The sequence below is a fragment of the Dermacentor albipictus genome, chromosome 2, assembly GCF_038994185.2.
Source record: "Dermacentor albipictus isolate Rhodes 1998 colony chromosome 2, USDA_Dalb.pri_finalv2, whole genome shotgun sequence".
NCBI lineage: Eukaryota > Metazoa > Arthropoda > Arachnida > Ixodida > Ixodidae > Dermacentor > Dermacentor albipictus.
In genome coordinates this window covers 65,850,102-65,866,921 of record NC_091822.1, presented here as the reverse complement: position 1 = coordinate 65,866,921, position 16,820 = coordinate 65,850,102, and the positions used below count along the sequence as shown (strand labels likewise).

Here is a 16,820-nt window from a genome sequence, read left to right as displayed (position 1 = left end):
GTTTTACCTATGTTCCATGCTTTTACCATGGCGCCACAGGTCTGTAGGAAAGCAGAAGGAATGGCACTTGCCAAGCGCGTCTTCAAGGTGTCCTGTCTCTAGGAGAACGATGCCGATCGTAATCCACAATATACCGGCATTCCCATGCATACCACAGCGCAGCAGCGCCAGATTTCCCTCTGGTAATGTAGTGAGAAACTCTATGACCGAGCCACAGGTATTCCGCCGCAGCCTAGCACCGCGCCTTACCCTAGCCGCCGTTTCGTATGACATCACAGCGCATTCCTCGTCGTTGCGCTCGCCACCGCTCTCTCGCCAGCTGCGTCGCATGCCTGATAATATATAGGAGGATTGAAAAAGAGAGCTCGCGTGCGCCGCAACCACAGTTGAGGCGGCAGTATGGATGGCGACAATCTGATAAGCAGGGGGAGGCCTGGAATCGACATCGCAACGAGATGAAGAGGAAACGATTCGCCCTGGAAACAGACGAACAGCGCGCCGAACAGCTGGCTGAACGCCGCAACATAGTCAGACAACCAGACAACCTGGACTTGCAATCAAGTTTAACCAAGGCTAACCAGGACTTAGCTTTCACTACGTATATCCTGGCATAGCCGAGCTAAGGCACTGCCATTTTTTATGGTCTAAAGTCGTTTGCGTTTGTTTAAAGTCGCAAGCATCTCCCTCGCTGTGCTCTGTGAAAAAAACATAAAAACAAAAATATTCGGCTGCTCCGATTTCGAAGGCAACGACGAAACTTGAGCTGCGCTCGGCGGCGCGTACACCGTGCGCACGCATTCACGAGCCATAAAGAAGAAGCTATAGTGAACTGTCCGCAGCTGTTCGAGTCCTTGCAGCAGTATCGGTCGACCCGAAGAACAGGGACGCTCCCACCCGTCGTAACATGGGTTGACGGCATCCCATTCCTCCACGACCACCAATTTCGGCGTCGGTTACACCAGCGACGGCATTTCTCGCGACTGCGCTGCCGTCGCCGCCCCACACGCCCGCGCCCAGGTCACCGCCGGCTTACGCCTCTCGTACCAACAGCAACGCCACTTCTCGCGTCGCCGATAAACAGCGCCATGGAATCGGGAGCCAACGCAGGCTCAGATCAGGTAGCGTCGCCGCCGCGGAGCATCCTGGATGACTTCTTGTCTTCCTCGGACACGCGGCCCATCATCCAGGAGAACGTCTACGTCATTCTGGGCCACGGCAAGTTCCAGAGGAGGGTGCTGCTCTGCGCCGTGCTTTGCCTTACGGTGCTTGTGCTGCACGCGTTCGCGTACCGACTCATCGGTCGTCCCGTGCAGCACTGGTGTCGCCCGCCCGAGGAACTTCAGCACTTGCCCGTCCAGGAGTGGAGGAACGTGGCCATACCCGTCTTGGCCGACGGCAGCCTCAGCGAGTGCACCGTATACGACCCACCGGTGCCGGTGAGCGTTCGATTCTTACTTCTTATTTCTTACGCTTCTATAACCCCACACGTTTACGGTTAAGAACAGAATAGGTTATAGAGCAGACGGAAACCTGGCGCTGTGACATCTTTCAGCTGACGTGAGAAGGTTCTTTATTGCGTAGATTCGCGTGATCTTCGTCTTGGCCCGTCGTGTCAGTTTACTGCCCTTTATTTCCTGTTCGTTGCCCAAATGTGGGAGCAATTTTATTAGACGTGGAAGGCAATAAAACTGCGCACACAGTCATGCTCACGGCGAACTGTGTGCATTTGCAGCGCTATATTTTGTTTAAACTAATCCATTTGCAAAGTCAGACTCCTTCGAAGCCGGAAAGACGGAAATGACCCGAATTCAGGCAATGACCTGAATTTCGCGTTCAACAGCTTTGACTGACCACACATTCCTTCCTCGTAATTATTAGCCTGTAAGTTTCGAAGCAATTTGTTGGTGTTCTTATGAAATTACAAGAAAGTTAATGTTGTGGAATGTGCGAATGAATGTTATCACCCTACGGACTTTCATAGCGCCGGTATCGCTCCTCACCAGATGGTAATGTGCAAGATCGGGCGATGTCTCCTCTAGAGATACTATGACATAGGGATGGGTACCTGCTCACGGACTTTTTTGGCGCTTCTATGGAAAGTAGAACTGTGGAAAAGCTCATACGTCGTTGTTTGAGCGTACATCGCACATGTAAATTTAAACGCACTTGGGTCTGTTCTGCAAGTTCTGTAGATTTTATTTTTATAATTGTTGTCCATTTAATAAAGAATCCGAGTTTCGCCATAAGGACGAAGCAATGAATGGGATAGCAGCGTCATTGAATATTACACGAACTGCATTGTGAATTGCAGTAGACGTATGCTTACTAAATAAACGCACGTATTGTGGCACATGTAGACACCTGAACAGAGGAAACTCGATGACCGCGAGTAGCATCGGTGAGAACTGCAGCGTCTTGTCGGCGTTGTCGCTTTGTGCTCACTTCGCGTTCCCGTACTGCGGCAACCTCCCTTTGGACACGCTGCGTGCGTCCACATAGCGCTTTGCAAGAGCAGGTTCTTGCCGACGTTGTCACTTATCCTCCGCTTCGTCTTCCCCAGCGCCACCTCTGGGCGCCTGCTCCGTTCAGCTGCAGATTCCCCCGCACACGCGCCAGCACATTGTTTCTGCGCCTGAACTAACGGAGATCCCTTTGGGAGTATGCATGCGAGCCCGCCTTGCTTCGTTGTGATTAGCGTTTCACTGGATCTACTGCACGGCTGTTCTGACAACACGCGGACCCTTGTTTTTGCTATTTGAGCGACACGATGCTTCGCTGCGGAACCCATGCACCGGCGGCTGTCATTCTAGACAGCTTACTCCGGCTGCAACATGCGGAAAAACTGTAGCACAAGCCGACATGGTGTGGGTGGTCTGCATAGGCTGCGTAGGCTGTGGTACAATTGGCTCCTGCAAGCAAAGTTGTGTAACCCTAGCTGTCAGCCTGCAACTTCTTCTGTGCACCAGTCTGTGCGATAGGCACAGGAACACGCCTAAATATCTTTCAGCAAATGTGGTGTTCAGATTCTGAATCGAAGGGAGATCATATGCTGATTGCGAGTATCGTTCTTCCGAAAACGTTTTAGAACTAAAGGAATACGTATTTTTATGTATAATAAATGATGACGGAGAAAAATGGTGTTGAATGATAAAAAAAAGTTGCAGTTTCGTCCGAAAGCCGAAGCATCGATTGCGACCGCAGCTAAGTTGACAGCTATAAGAAGTAAGGATAGTATTTTCGTCGGCGGCATCAACTTCGGATCATATGTATATTACCAAAATTGACAAGCATGGTGTCACGCGGGCACAAACATGCACACATCTCACTCGATGACCGCAGAAACTCGCTGTCTGAACGCTGGATAGAGGACGCACGGCAGCAGGAGCGAGCGAAATGAACTTCGTGCCGCCTCCCCCCCTTACGCTTCCTCCGGAGCCTTGCATGAGATGGAAGACGGCGCGCTTCCTCCCCGCTTTCCTCCCTAGCATGCGCGAGATTGAGTCGCTATCCTCGGCCCACCGTGACACGCTTTTACTCGCAAATACGGTGCGCGTCGACGATCTTATCGCGCTTGCGCTTTATACGGATCATCACGCCGACGCCGACGCCGACAACCACAGCAAAAATGCGCCGGGAGTGTCTGTGTGATTGCCGTCGCAATAAAACGCGCCATCGTCTCGACGCTCCGGCTTGAACCATGCCCTAATTGTTAGACCAGTGATTCTCGGCCATACTTGTGTCAGGAACCCCTTGTGGACTGGTAGAAGTGATGGGGGACCCCTGCAGTGAAACAGTGTTGAGGGGGGGTACCAAAGCACTATTTTCTTTTCGACGAACAAAATTAGGAGCGCACATTGTAACGCCTTTTATTATTATTTTTATTGTTATCTTGTGCGCGTTGCCGCCGCAGTTGTGAGAGCAGCTCCCAGAAGTGGGAATGGGTCAAGACTAAAGTGGCCTGCAAAGGTTGTGCAATTAAAAAAATATTTAGAACAAAATTTTCGAATAAGCATAGTTTAGCTTTAAATATTCAATGAAATATCGGGTAGTGATCTGCGCATGCATTTATTAACAAGTTAGGTTAATTTGATAAGTTGGATATTTGCAACTACATTGTCCATGTTCTCAAACTCGACAACTAAGCCATTACATCGAAACATTCGGCATTTGGATCATGTTAGCTTGGAAAATTTTGCAATTCTTATTAGCTGTTCTCACCAACCTGCGCTTGAAATACCGCATCAAATGCCCGTAAACGCGGAGCTATTTGATCCTGTGCCAGTCGTCACTTATCGTACGTGCGATGAAACAGTAAAGTGATAATCGGAGGTGGAGCTCATAAAAAAAAGAAGAAAAAAAAGGCATCCTCGCTGTCAGCAAGCCCCAGCCGCTGGCTTTGCTTACAGTTGTACCGTTTAGAGGGTAAGTAAGCTTTACAAGCGAAATTTAGCCGGCAGCACGAAATTATCAGACAATAAAGCACAATATCGCCACAATATTCTTAGATTAGATAGAACCAAAGGACTGCGTTTGCTCGCGAACAGCCTGCAACATATTCGATTTGATTCCAATATTTGTATCCAACCGATTATTCGAACAATTTAGAATATTCATTCTTTGAATCGAATCCGAATATACGATTCTTTATTTACTTTTTGTATTTTTATATTTTGCGAGCTTGGGTTTAGCGGACCCCACTTTTAAAACCCCTTGGTTAGAGGATCGAGCTTTTGGGGGTCCTCGCCTCGAATCCTGTCGTCGCACAAATTATTTTTATGATTAGTTATTCAACACGGTCTTTCTTAGCGATGTTGCAATTTACGAAATCTGGTTCACAAGTAGGATATCATCTTGAAACGAAGTTTGAGAACGACGCCAGTTGGTGTATATGTGTTCGTTAGTTGTGAGACGACATGCCTCTCTGTTACGGTTATTATGGAGCTAAAATCTACTGAAGAAGCATTCATTAACAACGTAAGTGAAACAACAGTACATTTCGGCAGCTAGTTGGACGACGCTAACCTAAAAAGTATGGCCAGTTTCAAATATCTCTCCAATTGAACGTCGCTCGATAACTCACTCGCTGCAATTGAGAAATTGCAGTATGTGCTCTGAAGTTGTTCGTTAATAGTTAGAGGAAATTTGTTAATTAGTCAAGTGTGCGTCAATTAGTCAAGTATGACTTCTTGTGTAAACAGTGTCGGTCTCTTCGAGCAAAATTAGTAACCATTCTATGAGAGGCGATTTACGAAATTTTTTTAATGCCCGTAAAGAAAAAGGCACAGATTCCTTGCCACGCTAAAGCTGTTGTGTGCACAGCAACCACAAAAGTATCTAAACAAAAAAAAAACAGCCACCTGAATATTCCTCGGGTAGCATGCAAAAAATGCTGCAGGGTTGTTTACCATGAGCAGCTATATAAACCTTGAACGGCGGAATCAACGAGAAGCGAAACCGAAAGGCCAACATGTGGACCAACGAAGGCGTAATGCAGAGCGTTTGGACCGGGCTCCTGCCCGCGGAAAGTTGTTTCTTTAGCACCGATCTTAGCCACCTGTTACTGTAGCGAGCATGGGCGTCGGCGTTGGCGAACAAACGAGCACAGCACAGGAAGAAAGAGCGAACGCTGAGTGCAGCGGGGGATGAAGGACGCGATGAGGAGAGCGAAGGAGGAGGGTTTGGCGAAAGCGTGAGAGCAGAGGCGCAGTGGGGCGACGGTACTTACATTTGGGAATTTGAAGTGCATCAATAAATTTTAGATAACGGTAAAATCCGTGGTCCATGGATGTTTCAGTCATTTTTCATGGGGTTTAAAGGTAGGGTTGGTGTCAGTCAAGCTATTAGGTGTGATATGTACGTAAATGGCTTCAAAATAAGGCTCCATATATATATTGCAATAACGGGGTGCGTCAGGTAAATATTAGCCACCTTTGCAAAATTTTTTCCCCGGTTTATGTAAACTATTGCCCGAATAAAAAAGTATTCGAAACATCGCCACTCATGGGAATGTTAGAGTTACGTCAGGTAAACAATCGTGACTGCCTCTAGAATAAGAAATTGGGACCTTGATAAATTGGACGGGACGAGATGTTTCCTTGTGTGTCAGCTTGCATGTATGTTGGCTCGCTTTCCTGTGCACAAAAAAGTGCGATAAAATGGGCGTAGTACATAATCTACATTATTAAAAAACGTGTTTAAGCATACATTTTCACAGCCACTGTCTGTGGAAAGAAATCTGCAGGCTTTTGAGGAGAGCTATGCATGAGACTAACACAGCCATGCAGTAAAGTACGGTCACATATGTGCGCTTAAAAACAAGGTCAGAAACGTTTGTCTTTGCTTTACACTGTTGATTAACCATGACTTTCTTGTGCCCGTGGTGGCTTACTTCTTTAGACCCATTGGCAATGTCACAGGCTCATTCTAATTCTTTTTAATGCGACGACAGTAGGTCACGAAAACATCGATTTGATGCGTCGCGTGAGGCCCATGGGTACCGCGGCAAACAGTACCCATTGGCGCTTCCTTATTAGCCCTTGACCGAAGCTAGCTCATTTCTGTGGGAACAATGCCTTTAGAACCAGTGTTGGATACGTACGTCCAGGCGTAGGTATCCTGTAGTATTCGCAAAGCTCGTCATGTAAACTTTGTTATCTTGCCATCTAAATATTGCGCTTCGAAATCCGCAATGAATTTTAGGGGTACAAGATACGACAGTGTCCTTCAAGTATATTTCTAGGAAGATCGCAAAAGTTGAAATGCTTTTGCCGACTCTAGAGCGACAGTGTGTTCTTATATCTGCCTTTAAAAATATAGGTCAGGCCGTTTAGCTAAAGCTTAAAGAAAATAGGTAGCGCCCATTCCACGATGATTGTCGACGGTCATGCATTTACCATTGAATAGATATAGTGACACAACACATTGCAACCGTCGAAACGAGTTATGAACGAGGTGTGGACTGCAGCGGAATTCCTGCTTTGTCCTTCCCTAAGAACACTCGGCGCATCTGACGCCGTCGCCGCGAAGCCTGAGCGTGGCCTCCGAAATTCATGGCGCGCCGTTGCGGGCGAACGCTGAGAAAGACGTCATCCGACAGGGCGGCTCATCTTTCGCGCTTCCTTCTCTACAAGGTTCGCCATCTGGAGGCACTGCTGAGAATTGGCCCCCGTGACGACAAGCTTGGTGCGCAGATGCCCGCGAACCCTGAGAATCGTTCGCTTGCTTGCGGCACACCCTAGGGCGCGTACTCAGTCACCAGAGTGGGCGAGAGGTTCGTTGAAGAGCTGCACATGCCCAGTACATTCGTGGAGCAGCCTGATAATCCGCTGGGTTGCCCTCCTTGACGAAATTTTGTGACGTGGATAAAACTGCAAACTGCATCGGCTAAATTTAAGCGATCCAGTGCAGAACGCCACATTCCCGTACCTAGTTTCCCAAGTTGGCGTCAAAGGCGCTTATGTAAGAGCGGCAGATACCTATTCGCACATAACGAGTGACCCAAGTAGGCATTAAACAGGTTCATCGAAGAGTAGCACACAGACAGTGGCACATCCTACACAGTTGCGCATCTACAGTGACCGACGCCGGCGTGAAAGAGGCTTGCCCAAAAGCGGCACCGTTGCACACATTCGCACCTACTCAGTGGTCCAAGTTGGTTCTATGGTTGTCGAACCCTGTTACATCAACACAGGAGCCCGATGCGTTAGCCATTCGACCACCACAGACCACCTTAGTACCCAGGTATACGCGACAACGGTTACATACATACATACATACATACATACATACATACATACATACATACATACATACATACATACATACATACATACATACATACATACATACATACATGCATACATACACGCATACATACGTACATACACGCATACATACGTACGTACGTACGTACTTACGTACATACATACATACATACATACATGCATACATACATACATACACAGACAGACAGACAGACATAGATAGATAGATAGATAGATAGATAGATAGATAGATAGATAGATAGATAGATAGATAGATAGATAGATAGATAGATAGATAGATAGATAGATAGATAGATAGATAGATAGATAGATAGATAGATAGATAGATAGATAGATAGATAGTACCAGGAAAGTGCCTAAAATAGCCTATGAGTGCAAGCACATTAAAACGAAGCAGCTTAATTTCCAAACACTATAACGTTTTATGCGTAAGCATGGTACAACGAGTTCATCATGTTCAGCTTCTTGCCTCTGAGTTCACTGCTAACATGAAAACCAGCTCGTCTTATTCCGGGTGCGACATAAGCTATTATTGGCGTGCGCTAGTTGGTGCCGTCGCGGCGTTGGCGTAATCGATGAAATGAGTCATTGATGCATTTTTCGTTTTATTCCAAGGGAGAAAACGGCAGCGAACGAAGAGTAGTGTCTTGCAACCAGTGGGACTACGCCGGTGACCGACAGGAAGACAGCATCGTCAGCGCCTGGGACCTGGTGTGTAGCCACCACTGGCTCTACGCGCTGTCGGAGTCCACATACATGATGGCCCCCATGGTGTTCGTTCCACTGGCAGGAATCGCGGCTGACCGCCTGGGACGCAGGCCCATTATCCTCGCCTGCGCCTTCACGATTTTGCTTGCCAGCCTTGCTGCCGGCTCGTCGCAGGTTTTCCGCATGTTCGTTTTATCACGGTCTTTCGTTGCCGCCACGACCAGCACCACCAATCTGCTGGTTTTCATCGTGCTTTACGAGGTGACGGGCGAGGAACATCGCGCTCTCTACAGCCTCCTGGCTACGAGCGTCGGTTCGGCGATGGCGATGCCGCTGATGTCCCTCGTGTCGATGGCCAATCCGCGTTGGTGGCTATCTCACACGTTCCTCGCAACGGTCACGGCGGTGGCGGTTGCCTGGTGCAACATGATCGACGAGTCTCCGGTCTGGCTCATTGAAACGCACAGAATTCGGCTAGCCGAGCTCGTGATACTGAATGCTGCCGCGCAGAACCGCATCGACCTGGCCAAGGCCGGGACAACGTTCGAGGCCCTCAGGCAGCAGCTGGAGAAGCGAGAGACGGCGTCCCCGTCGAGCACCACCGGCTCGGCCATCGTATCCACGCTTAGCCGGCGCGCTGTATCCGTGCTCGTTTCCTGGTTCGGAGTGTGCTTTGCTTTCTACGGAACAGGCCTTCGCGAGACGGCGCTCGATACCCATTGGGTGGTGTTGGGATTCACGCTACACGTGCTGCTGCTCGTCGCCGCCTACCGAGGCATCACTAAGTGGGGCCAACGAGTCTCGTTGTCCATGGCGCTGGCGCTGCTCTGCGTGTCCAGCGCCCTCCAGGCCGCACTCCATCAATTGAAACTCACCATGCCCTGGACCTTGCTTACGAGACTCGTGGTCGACAGCAGCGCTGCTGTATCCATGTCGGTCAACTACGGCTACACGACGGAAGTGTTCCCCACCTCCATACGAAGCAGAGGGCTTTGCGTGTCATACTCGGTCGGGCGGGCTGGCGCGCTGCTGGCCACGTTTCTGAACTCGACGTTTTCTGACAATGCTCTAGTGTTCGACATCACCATGACGCTGATCGTGTTGGCTAGCGGGATGGCGATCCAGTGGCTGCCCGAAATATTTCTCCGCAAGAAGATGCAGCCGTCGACACTAGAGTCGGCCGCATTGACCGATGAGCAACGGAAGGAAGTGCTGAAGGCATCCTTGGCACAGGGCACGGCGTATGCCGCCATGAAGGCCAAACGTGATAAACGACGTCACAAGCGAGCACATGACGTGACGCAACCAGAGGTGCTAACACCGTCTGAGACGACGTCCCCAATGGCAGTGGTTAGTACAAGTTACAAGTACCTTTCTTCGTCCAAGAGTGTGAGACGCTCACAGCAGAAAAAGAAAGGAAGAAACAGCACGGCCGTTTCGCCACCTTCACAAGGACCTATTTCCCGCTGACTACATCATTTATTGTTACCCAGCTACATCCTTTGCTTTCGCTGCAAACAGCATGGTATTTTTAGTTTTCTTTCGTGTTTCCATGCATACATGACACTGTTTTTAGTGAATTTCGTTACAAAAGTTTTATAGTACATCAACTGCATCAGACACCGCGTTTTTGATTGCTCTGGTGAAACTTGTGCTCCTTCGATGGAACTGTCCATTGCGGCCCTGTGCTATTGAAGGCATAGCCAGGGGACACCACCCGCGGAAGTGTGCTGTGATGCTTACGCCAAGAGCAATTGATATAACGCGTCGCTTTCTTGGGTGCACACGGACTCGAGGAATCGGGTCTGCGCGCCGCCGCGCCGTCTACTTGCCTATGACTGCGGCGTTACGGTCTTGCTGTCTCAAAGAGGCATATAGCCTCGCAACGGCCTCGAGCATTCTGACTGAAACTTGCGAAAGTGTACTTCTTTGAGTAAGCCACGCAACTCACGCTGTTATTTTTTTTGTGTGTATTGCTGATCAAACGTAGAGTGGTCATCCGTAAAAGTAGGCGCAACTCCCCCGCCAGCCAAACTTGACGTTGTTAGGAGACACGTTCCCGCAGTGCGACTATAAATAAGCATTCTAGTAAGTAGAAAGCAGATATTTGTGACATACCGATCACCTTTGTTGCCGTTGACGGCTACGAGAGTCCGAACTATGCATGCCGATACCTCGAATGGGCCTGCGAGTAGAACTGCCGCCTTTTCAGGGACACAATATGTGCGATCGCTCGTACGCTGATCCTCATCAATGTCGCAAGACGTTATCGCGGCCTAAAGTGTGAGTCGAGTATATAATTGGTAAAAGGGGATTGTGCAAGTCATGGCACTCATAATTCAGCGCAGCAGGGTGCCTTTTAACCTCAACGAAAAGATTTGATGGGAGCGTTTTAGATAGTGGCGCCTATGAAAGAGGCCGTGTCCTGGACAGGCCATTAGTAGTAAAGCTATGTAATACAACTGCTCTCAGACTGATTTCGTTTAGAAACAACATCAGCACCGATATTGCAAATCGTTCCGATAGAAATAAGCAATTGTAGTGAGTGATATAATGAACACACTTCAGTAGAGTTGTCGATTTCGTCAAGCTGAGATTAGTGCTCGGGTCAACTGCATCTGCTAAAAGACCTAGGAATGGCCGAACATATGCGGTGTATTTGTACCGAATAATTGACAAATTTGTTGAATATTGCATATTTAAACAAAGCGATGCCCTAGCGAGAAGCGTTTATAAAAGCCGATTGCAGTAACTTATTTTAGTCCTAACCAATAATACATGCTCTTTGTTTGCCTGAGCAGCCTCTGCGGTTGCAGTACTTAGTACTTTCCCCAACGAGGCGACTAAGTCGCTAGAAGTTATCGCGAAGGCCCTTGGAGAATGATTTTCTTCGCCGTGGCCTACACGTGTCATGTTTGCTAGGTGTACTTCAGACTTAGTGTAATTTGCAGTAATGTAATCCCATGTAATCTCGAATGCTCAACTATAGGCTCCCTTCTCAGGCCGTACTTCGATTTTTATGCGAAGCATATTACGAGAGCTCAACCCAGCTCCTCAGGCGCGGCGGTGTCGCCTTCAATACCACGTGACACCGTGACGTCACGACGGAGGAGAAACGGCGCTCCAACTCGCGCCGTCGCTCGCGGCGTCGCTGCGCTTGCCTCTGCTAGACACTCACGAGGTGAGATGCCTCCTGAAGACGGAGCTGCTCGTTGGAATGAGAAGCGAAGGTTGCGGCGTGCTACAGAGACTGTTTCTAGGTGGCTTTGCTACGGCGCAGCGACTACGCGCCCCGCATCGGACGCGGTGAGCGTCGAGCAACGCAGCGTTCGGCGCGACAACGAAATGTGCGCCTGAGCAAGCGCCGCACGCCTGAGCCGACGCCGACGACACCGGCTTTTCTGCGACACGAGCTCCTTAACGCTGTCGCGTTAAAATAAAGGCTAGTATGCTTCGCATCCTGGGCTTAACCTTAGCTAAGCCATAGCCAGTTTTTTATGATAAACCCCTTAGATAAACGCCTTTCTTACTCAACTTTTGAATATATTGTACCGCTCCTTACAATGCAGACCGAGTCTGAATACTTGTGAAAATAATAAATTACAGATTCAGAAAGCGCATAGTGATTAAAGGTTCTAAAGAATGCTAATCGCATTAAAAATTCACTCTCCATCCTGGCCCTGTGAGAGTGGATGTCCAGCGCAGCTCTTGAGAACCTCCAGTACACCTAATGCGGGAGGAGAGAGAGAGAGAGAGAAACTTGGTTCCTTCAAGGATTTAGCGTCTCTAGGTCTCGGTCGTCTTGGGCGCCGGCGACTTGGAGCCTCTTCCAGCAAGGGTGGGCCCCTGTTCCAGGGCTCCACTGAGCCTAGCTACCTCACTAGCGTGCTGCACTAAGGCCCTTTGGGCCGTGAGCTCGCAGCTGGTAAGCCGACTCTCCCATTGCTCCGCACTCGGGTTATTGTGTTGGAGGAATGATTTATTGTGTTTACATTCCCATGTAACATGGTATAGTGTGGGTGTGGCCCCGCAACCATGGGCAGGTGTCTCTGTATTGTGTTGGGTACAATTTGTTTAGGATGTATAAATTTGGGAAGGAGTTTGTCTGCAATCTGCGCCAACTTGTTGCTTCCTCCTGCGTGATAGCTTTGTGCGGTGGGGGATATTTGGCTCTAGTCCCTCTGTATAAGTTTAAGATTTCTGTGTATCCTCCCTCACAAGCGAGTGGGTGATACTCCGGGGCGCGCGACTGCTCTGCTCGGAACGTGGTCTCTCGAGCTAGGCTGTCTGCCATTTCGTTACCCTCTATGCCTGCGTAGGCCGGAATCCAAATTAACTTGTGCGTAACGTTCCTCTCGGCGAAGTTGGCCCCGCCAATAATTCTGAGGAATACTTTATTCCTACGGCGGCGCATTATCGAGCCACAGGAAATTGTGGTCGCCCAGATTTCCGCTGTGTTCGAATCCTACGCGAAACGACAGCATGCCGCCGCTGTTAATATGGCCGTTTTTCTTCCCTTTCCCGCTCGCCGTATTCACGATGCTACTCCGGAGTCCTAAATAGTCGTTGCCTATCTAAAGCGGGGCTGCTGCAACATTGAAATGAGTTGCTAGTGTGGTTCTATCGTACATGAAAGGCTACTGACGTCGCTTCCCATGTCCCAAGGTGCCATCGCCCCGGCAACAATAATATTTTCCGGGAAAAATATGCGGGGAATGCTACGTGCTTCATATTGTTAGCGACAGCGTCTTGATATCAAATATGTGGTTTCGGTGCTTGTTTTTTGCTTGTTGGTTATTGAAGCGAATGTTGTGCAATAAGTAGTATGCACTATTCCAAAGAATTTATGGACTTTGCGCTTCAGTAGCTGAAGGTTTTCCTTTTTTTTCCATGAGGACGACGCCGCGTAAAGTCCTGGCCAAATAGAGGCTAACAGCTTCACTAAAACAGCAGTAACAATCAGCTCGCGCTACTAGCTATGCTGCAGGTTGCTCTCTTGTCGAGGAGACAACGTTTGTCTTTGTTGTCCCATTAGACATTTTTTTTTTGCTGGCTACTGTATAGTCTAGTAGACAACTTGGGTCGCTGGGTATGCGGCACGTCCAGTGCCACCTGAACGCTGGTCGTCATCGTAGTCTACGAGGTGACGGGCAACGAACATCGTGCCCTCTACAGCCTCCTGGCTACGAACGTCGGTCCGGCGCTGCTGGTGCCGCTGCTGTCCCCCGTGTCACAGGCCATTCCGCTTTGGTGGCTATCGCTTGCATTTCTCGTGATCGTCAAGGCGATGGCGGCTGCCTGTTGCTACATGGTCGAGGAGTTAGTGGTCTTGCTCGTCGACACGCACATGGTTCGGTTGGCCGAGTGCGTCGTACTGCACGCGGCGGCGCAGAATGGCATCGATCTGGCCAAGGTGAAGGCCACGATGGTCTGTTCAAGGCGCTCAAGCAGCAACTAAAGAAGCGAGAGACGGCGTGCCCGACGATCACCACCGGCTCGGCCAGGGTATCCACGCATAGCCGGCGCTCAGCGTCCGTGCTCGTTTCCAGGGTCGGTGCGAATTTTGCTTTCTACGTAAAGGCGCTCCGTGAGACGGTGATCGTTAGCCAATGCGCCGTGTCGGCAATCACGCTGCAGGTTATGCTTCTCGTCCCAGTTTACAACGGCATGTTTACAATGGCCGTTTACAACGGCCAAAGAGTCACGTTGTCCATGGTGCTGGCGCTGCTCTGCGTGTCTACGAGACTTCATTCCGCACTCCATCCTTTGAATATGACCTTCCCCTAGACCGTACTTGCGAGGCTAGTGGTCCATAGCCGCGCTACGGCCGCCATGGCTGTCAGCTGCGGCTACACGACATGTGACACCTCACCCGTGTCACCTGCGGCTGTCCGTGGTGCGGTGTGGCAACCGCGGGACGCTCACCATGTTCCTCGGTCTGCTTTGCCTTTGTATGTCCGTGCACGTGGTGGCAGTTTTCCACCAGGACGCCATGCTGGTGTCGTTTTGCGGCGTCCTGGTGGCATGCGGGTGCGCGGCCGCAATGAGCGTCACCTACGGCTACACGACTGAGGTATTCCCGACCACGGTTCGCGCCACCGGCCTCTGCGTGTCGTATTCCTTCGACAGGCTCGGCGCCCTGCTCGCGGTGGCCTCGTCGGCGGCGAGCAGTCATCGAGTCGTGCTCGCCGTCGACGCTGCCGCGGCGGCGATGATGTTCGTGTGCCTCGCTGTTGTGCGGTGGCTGCCCGAAGTGTTCCTGAAGCGAAGGCGGCAGCACCGTCTCCTCGAGCTGCCGAGGAAACCCGAGGAGCGGAGGGAGGCTCGCAAGGCATCCTTGCCGCAAAATGCGGGGACCAGAAAGAAGTCGCGCTCACGGTCTGCCAGTGCTGTGACCGAATGACCTGTGCCGCGTCTTAATGTCGCGCTGGCTGTTCTTGCGAAGGCACGTGATATCGATTGCGCCACATCGATTTGAGACAGACCTCACTGATAATGATTAGGGCAAACATTCTGTTGTGTAACAATAGGGAAGGCTTTTTAGAACGTACTATGGTGAAGTGACTCTTCGTTTTTAGTGCTACCGAAATTGAACAGCTGTGTTTAGCTTTTATTTCATAGTGACTTGAAGTTTGTCGTGTGACACGTGCGTTGAGTTTCGTATAAACTATACGAGAAGGTCCCCCGACAAACTCTAGGTGTGAGGAACGTTATTTATTGGTGGCTTACCATTTTCTTAAAGAATAAGTTTAGTTCCGTCGAATTACGAGTGTGCTTGAGCGCCTGCTTAGGGCGTGAGTGCTATAAGTTGTCTCGGAACTGTGCATATTTTTTCAATCTTGTGCTTTGTTAAAGATGCCACACGAATTAACTGCTTTACTCTCAGGTAGGCGACTACAATTTTTTACAGATATTTGTAGCGCAGTTGTGAAGTGGTATAAGCATTGGGTTTATAAAAAGCTGAATATATCCTCATATACTGCGCATCCTTAAGTAGTTTTGAATCCGTTTAAGGAATGCCCTCCAAATGATTGCAGTCTTGTTTTTTCGATACGCGTATGCTCAGCGGAAGTGTGTAACAGTAAAACATCCAAAATTACAATTGGTTCTACAAGATTGCATGATTACGGAGACCATACGTAAGTTTCTGTTCATAACCGGAAACAATATCTACACGCAAGTGATTAGGTAGAAATATTTATGCCTGTAAAGAGGCCCAACGAATAGTCCCCATCTACCTCGTGTTTCTTCCTCTAATTATCGTCAATCAATGCAAATAGCATAGATAACTTCGCTTCCGGTGATTCCCTTAATGCGTGGGCTCTTGTGCAGAGAGCAGGCCAGCGCGTAATAGATTGGGCCGGCGTCTCTGTTTCATATAATTTGTACTTTTTCGTATCTCATTATCGGTGCCTGTCAGCTCGGTTCCTGTCAGCGCATGTCACCTGCAGCGCTGTGAAACATATTGTTGTTGATTTGGGTAATTCGTGATTCGCCATCGGTTCACTTAATAAGGCAAGAGGTGAGATAGAGATGACGATGATGATACCGGTATGATGACTATTTTCATAGAGCACGTCAATTACTCCTCCCTTTAACACTGCCAGGCGTCGCTCCCTCATCGCGTCTCACAGATGTTCGTTGGCCTTCGCTGTCACTTGGCTGACCGGTTTCCCTTGAAGAGCCCTGATCTGGACTCGCTCATTTGCACCTACTTTCTCCCAGCATCTCTTATTACCGGTTCTAGTTTACGCACGTTAAAATTCTCAACAGAGGCAACTTGACGCCGTTAGTTCTGGTCTCCGCAAGCTGTATTTGGGGCTGCCCCCCCGCCCTCCTGTACACTAAGAAAAAAAGAGTATCCCTTACTCTTTTCGAAGAAGCTGGACTCGTCACGTATACGACACACTTTGTGGGAGACGCCCGAACTCTCTTTTGGCAGAGAGTCCCGAGACTATCTGTGCTCGTTACAAGGTGTTTACGTGACTCCGCACACAATAGTCATGCATACTCTGTTGTAGTAGTCGCCTATACCCTCTCAAAAGGGTTACAACACTCGGAAGCTGAGGGAGTCCGTTAACTATTCTAGATGAGTCAGATGACTCCAGCAGTGTGAGTCAAGTTACCCTTAGTGCGTGGTACAGGGTTCTTGCAAATAGAGAAACATAACTAATCCATGTAAGTCGTTTCACTCTTGGATGGCAGTGTGGAGCCGCTTTTCAAAATGTGTCAACAACTTTTGCTTTAAGTACACACGACTACGGCTAGTTCTCAAGAAGACTACTGTGAAAAGACGACATAGGATAACAAAGAATCCATAGTAAACTT

The 16,820-nt window shown here is 49.3% G+C and overlaps 2 protein-coding genes across 2 annotated transcripts in view; one reads left to right on the top strand and one right to left on the bottom strand.

The window, feature by feature from the left end:
- LOC135903264 (E3 ubiquitin-protein ligase MARCHF2-like) overlaps positions 1 to 16,820 on the bottom strand; it is a 185,902-nt gene that overhangs the window by 113,570 nt on the left and 55,512 nt on the right. The window lies entirely within an intron of this gene.
- Positions 782 to 11,518, top strand: LOC135903226 (solute carrier family 22 member 7-like). Its single transcript, XM_065433636.2, has 2 exons — positions 782 to 1,436; positions 8,400 to 11,518. The coding sequence occupies exons 1-2, from the start codon at positions 1,086 to 1,088 to the stop codon at positions 9,960 to 9,962; spliced, it is 1,914 nt and encodes a 637-aa protein (XP_065289708.1). The 5' UTR covers positions 782 to 1,085; the 3' UTR covers positions 9,963 to 11,518.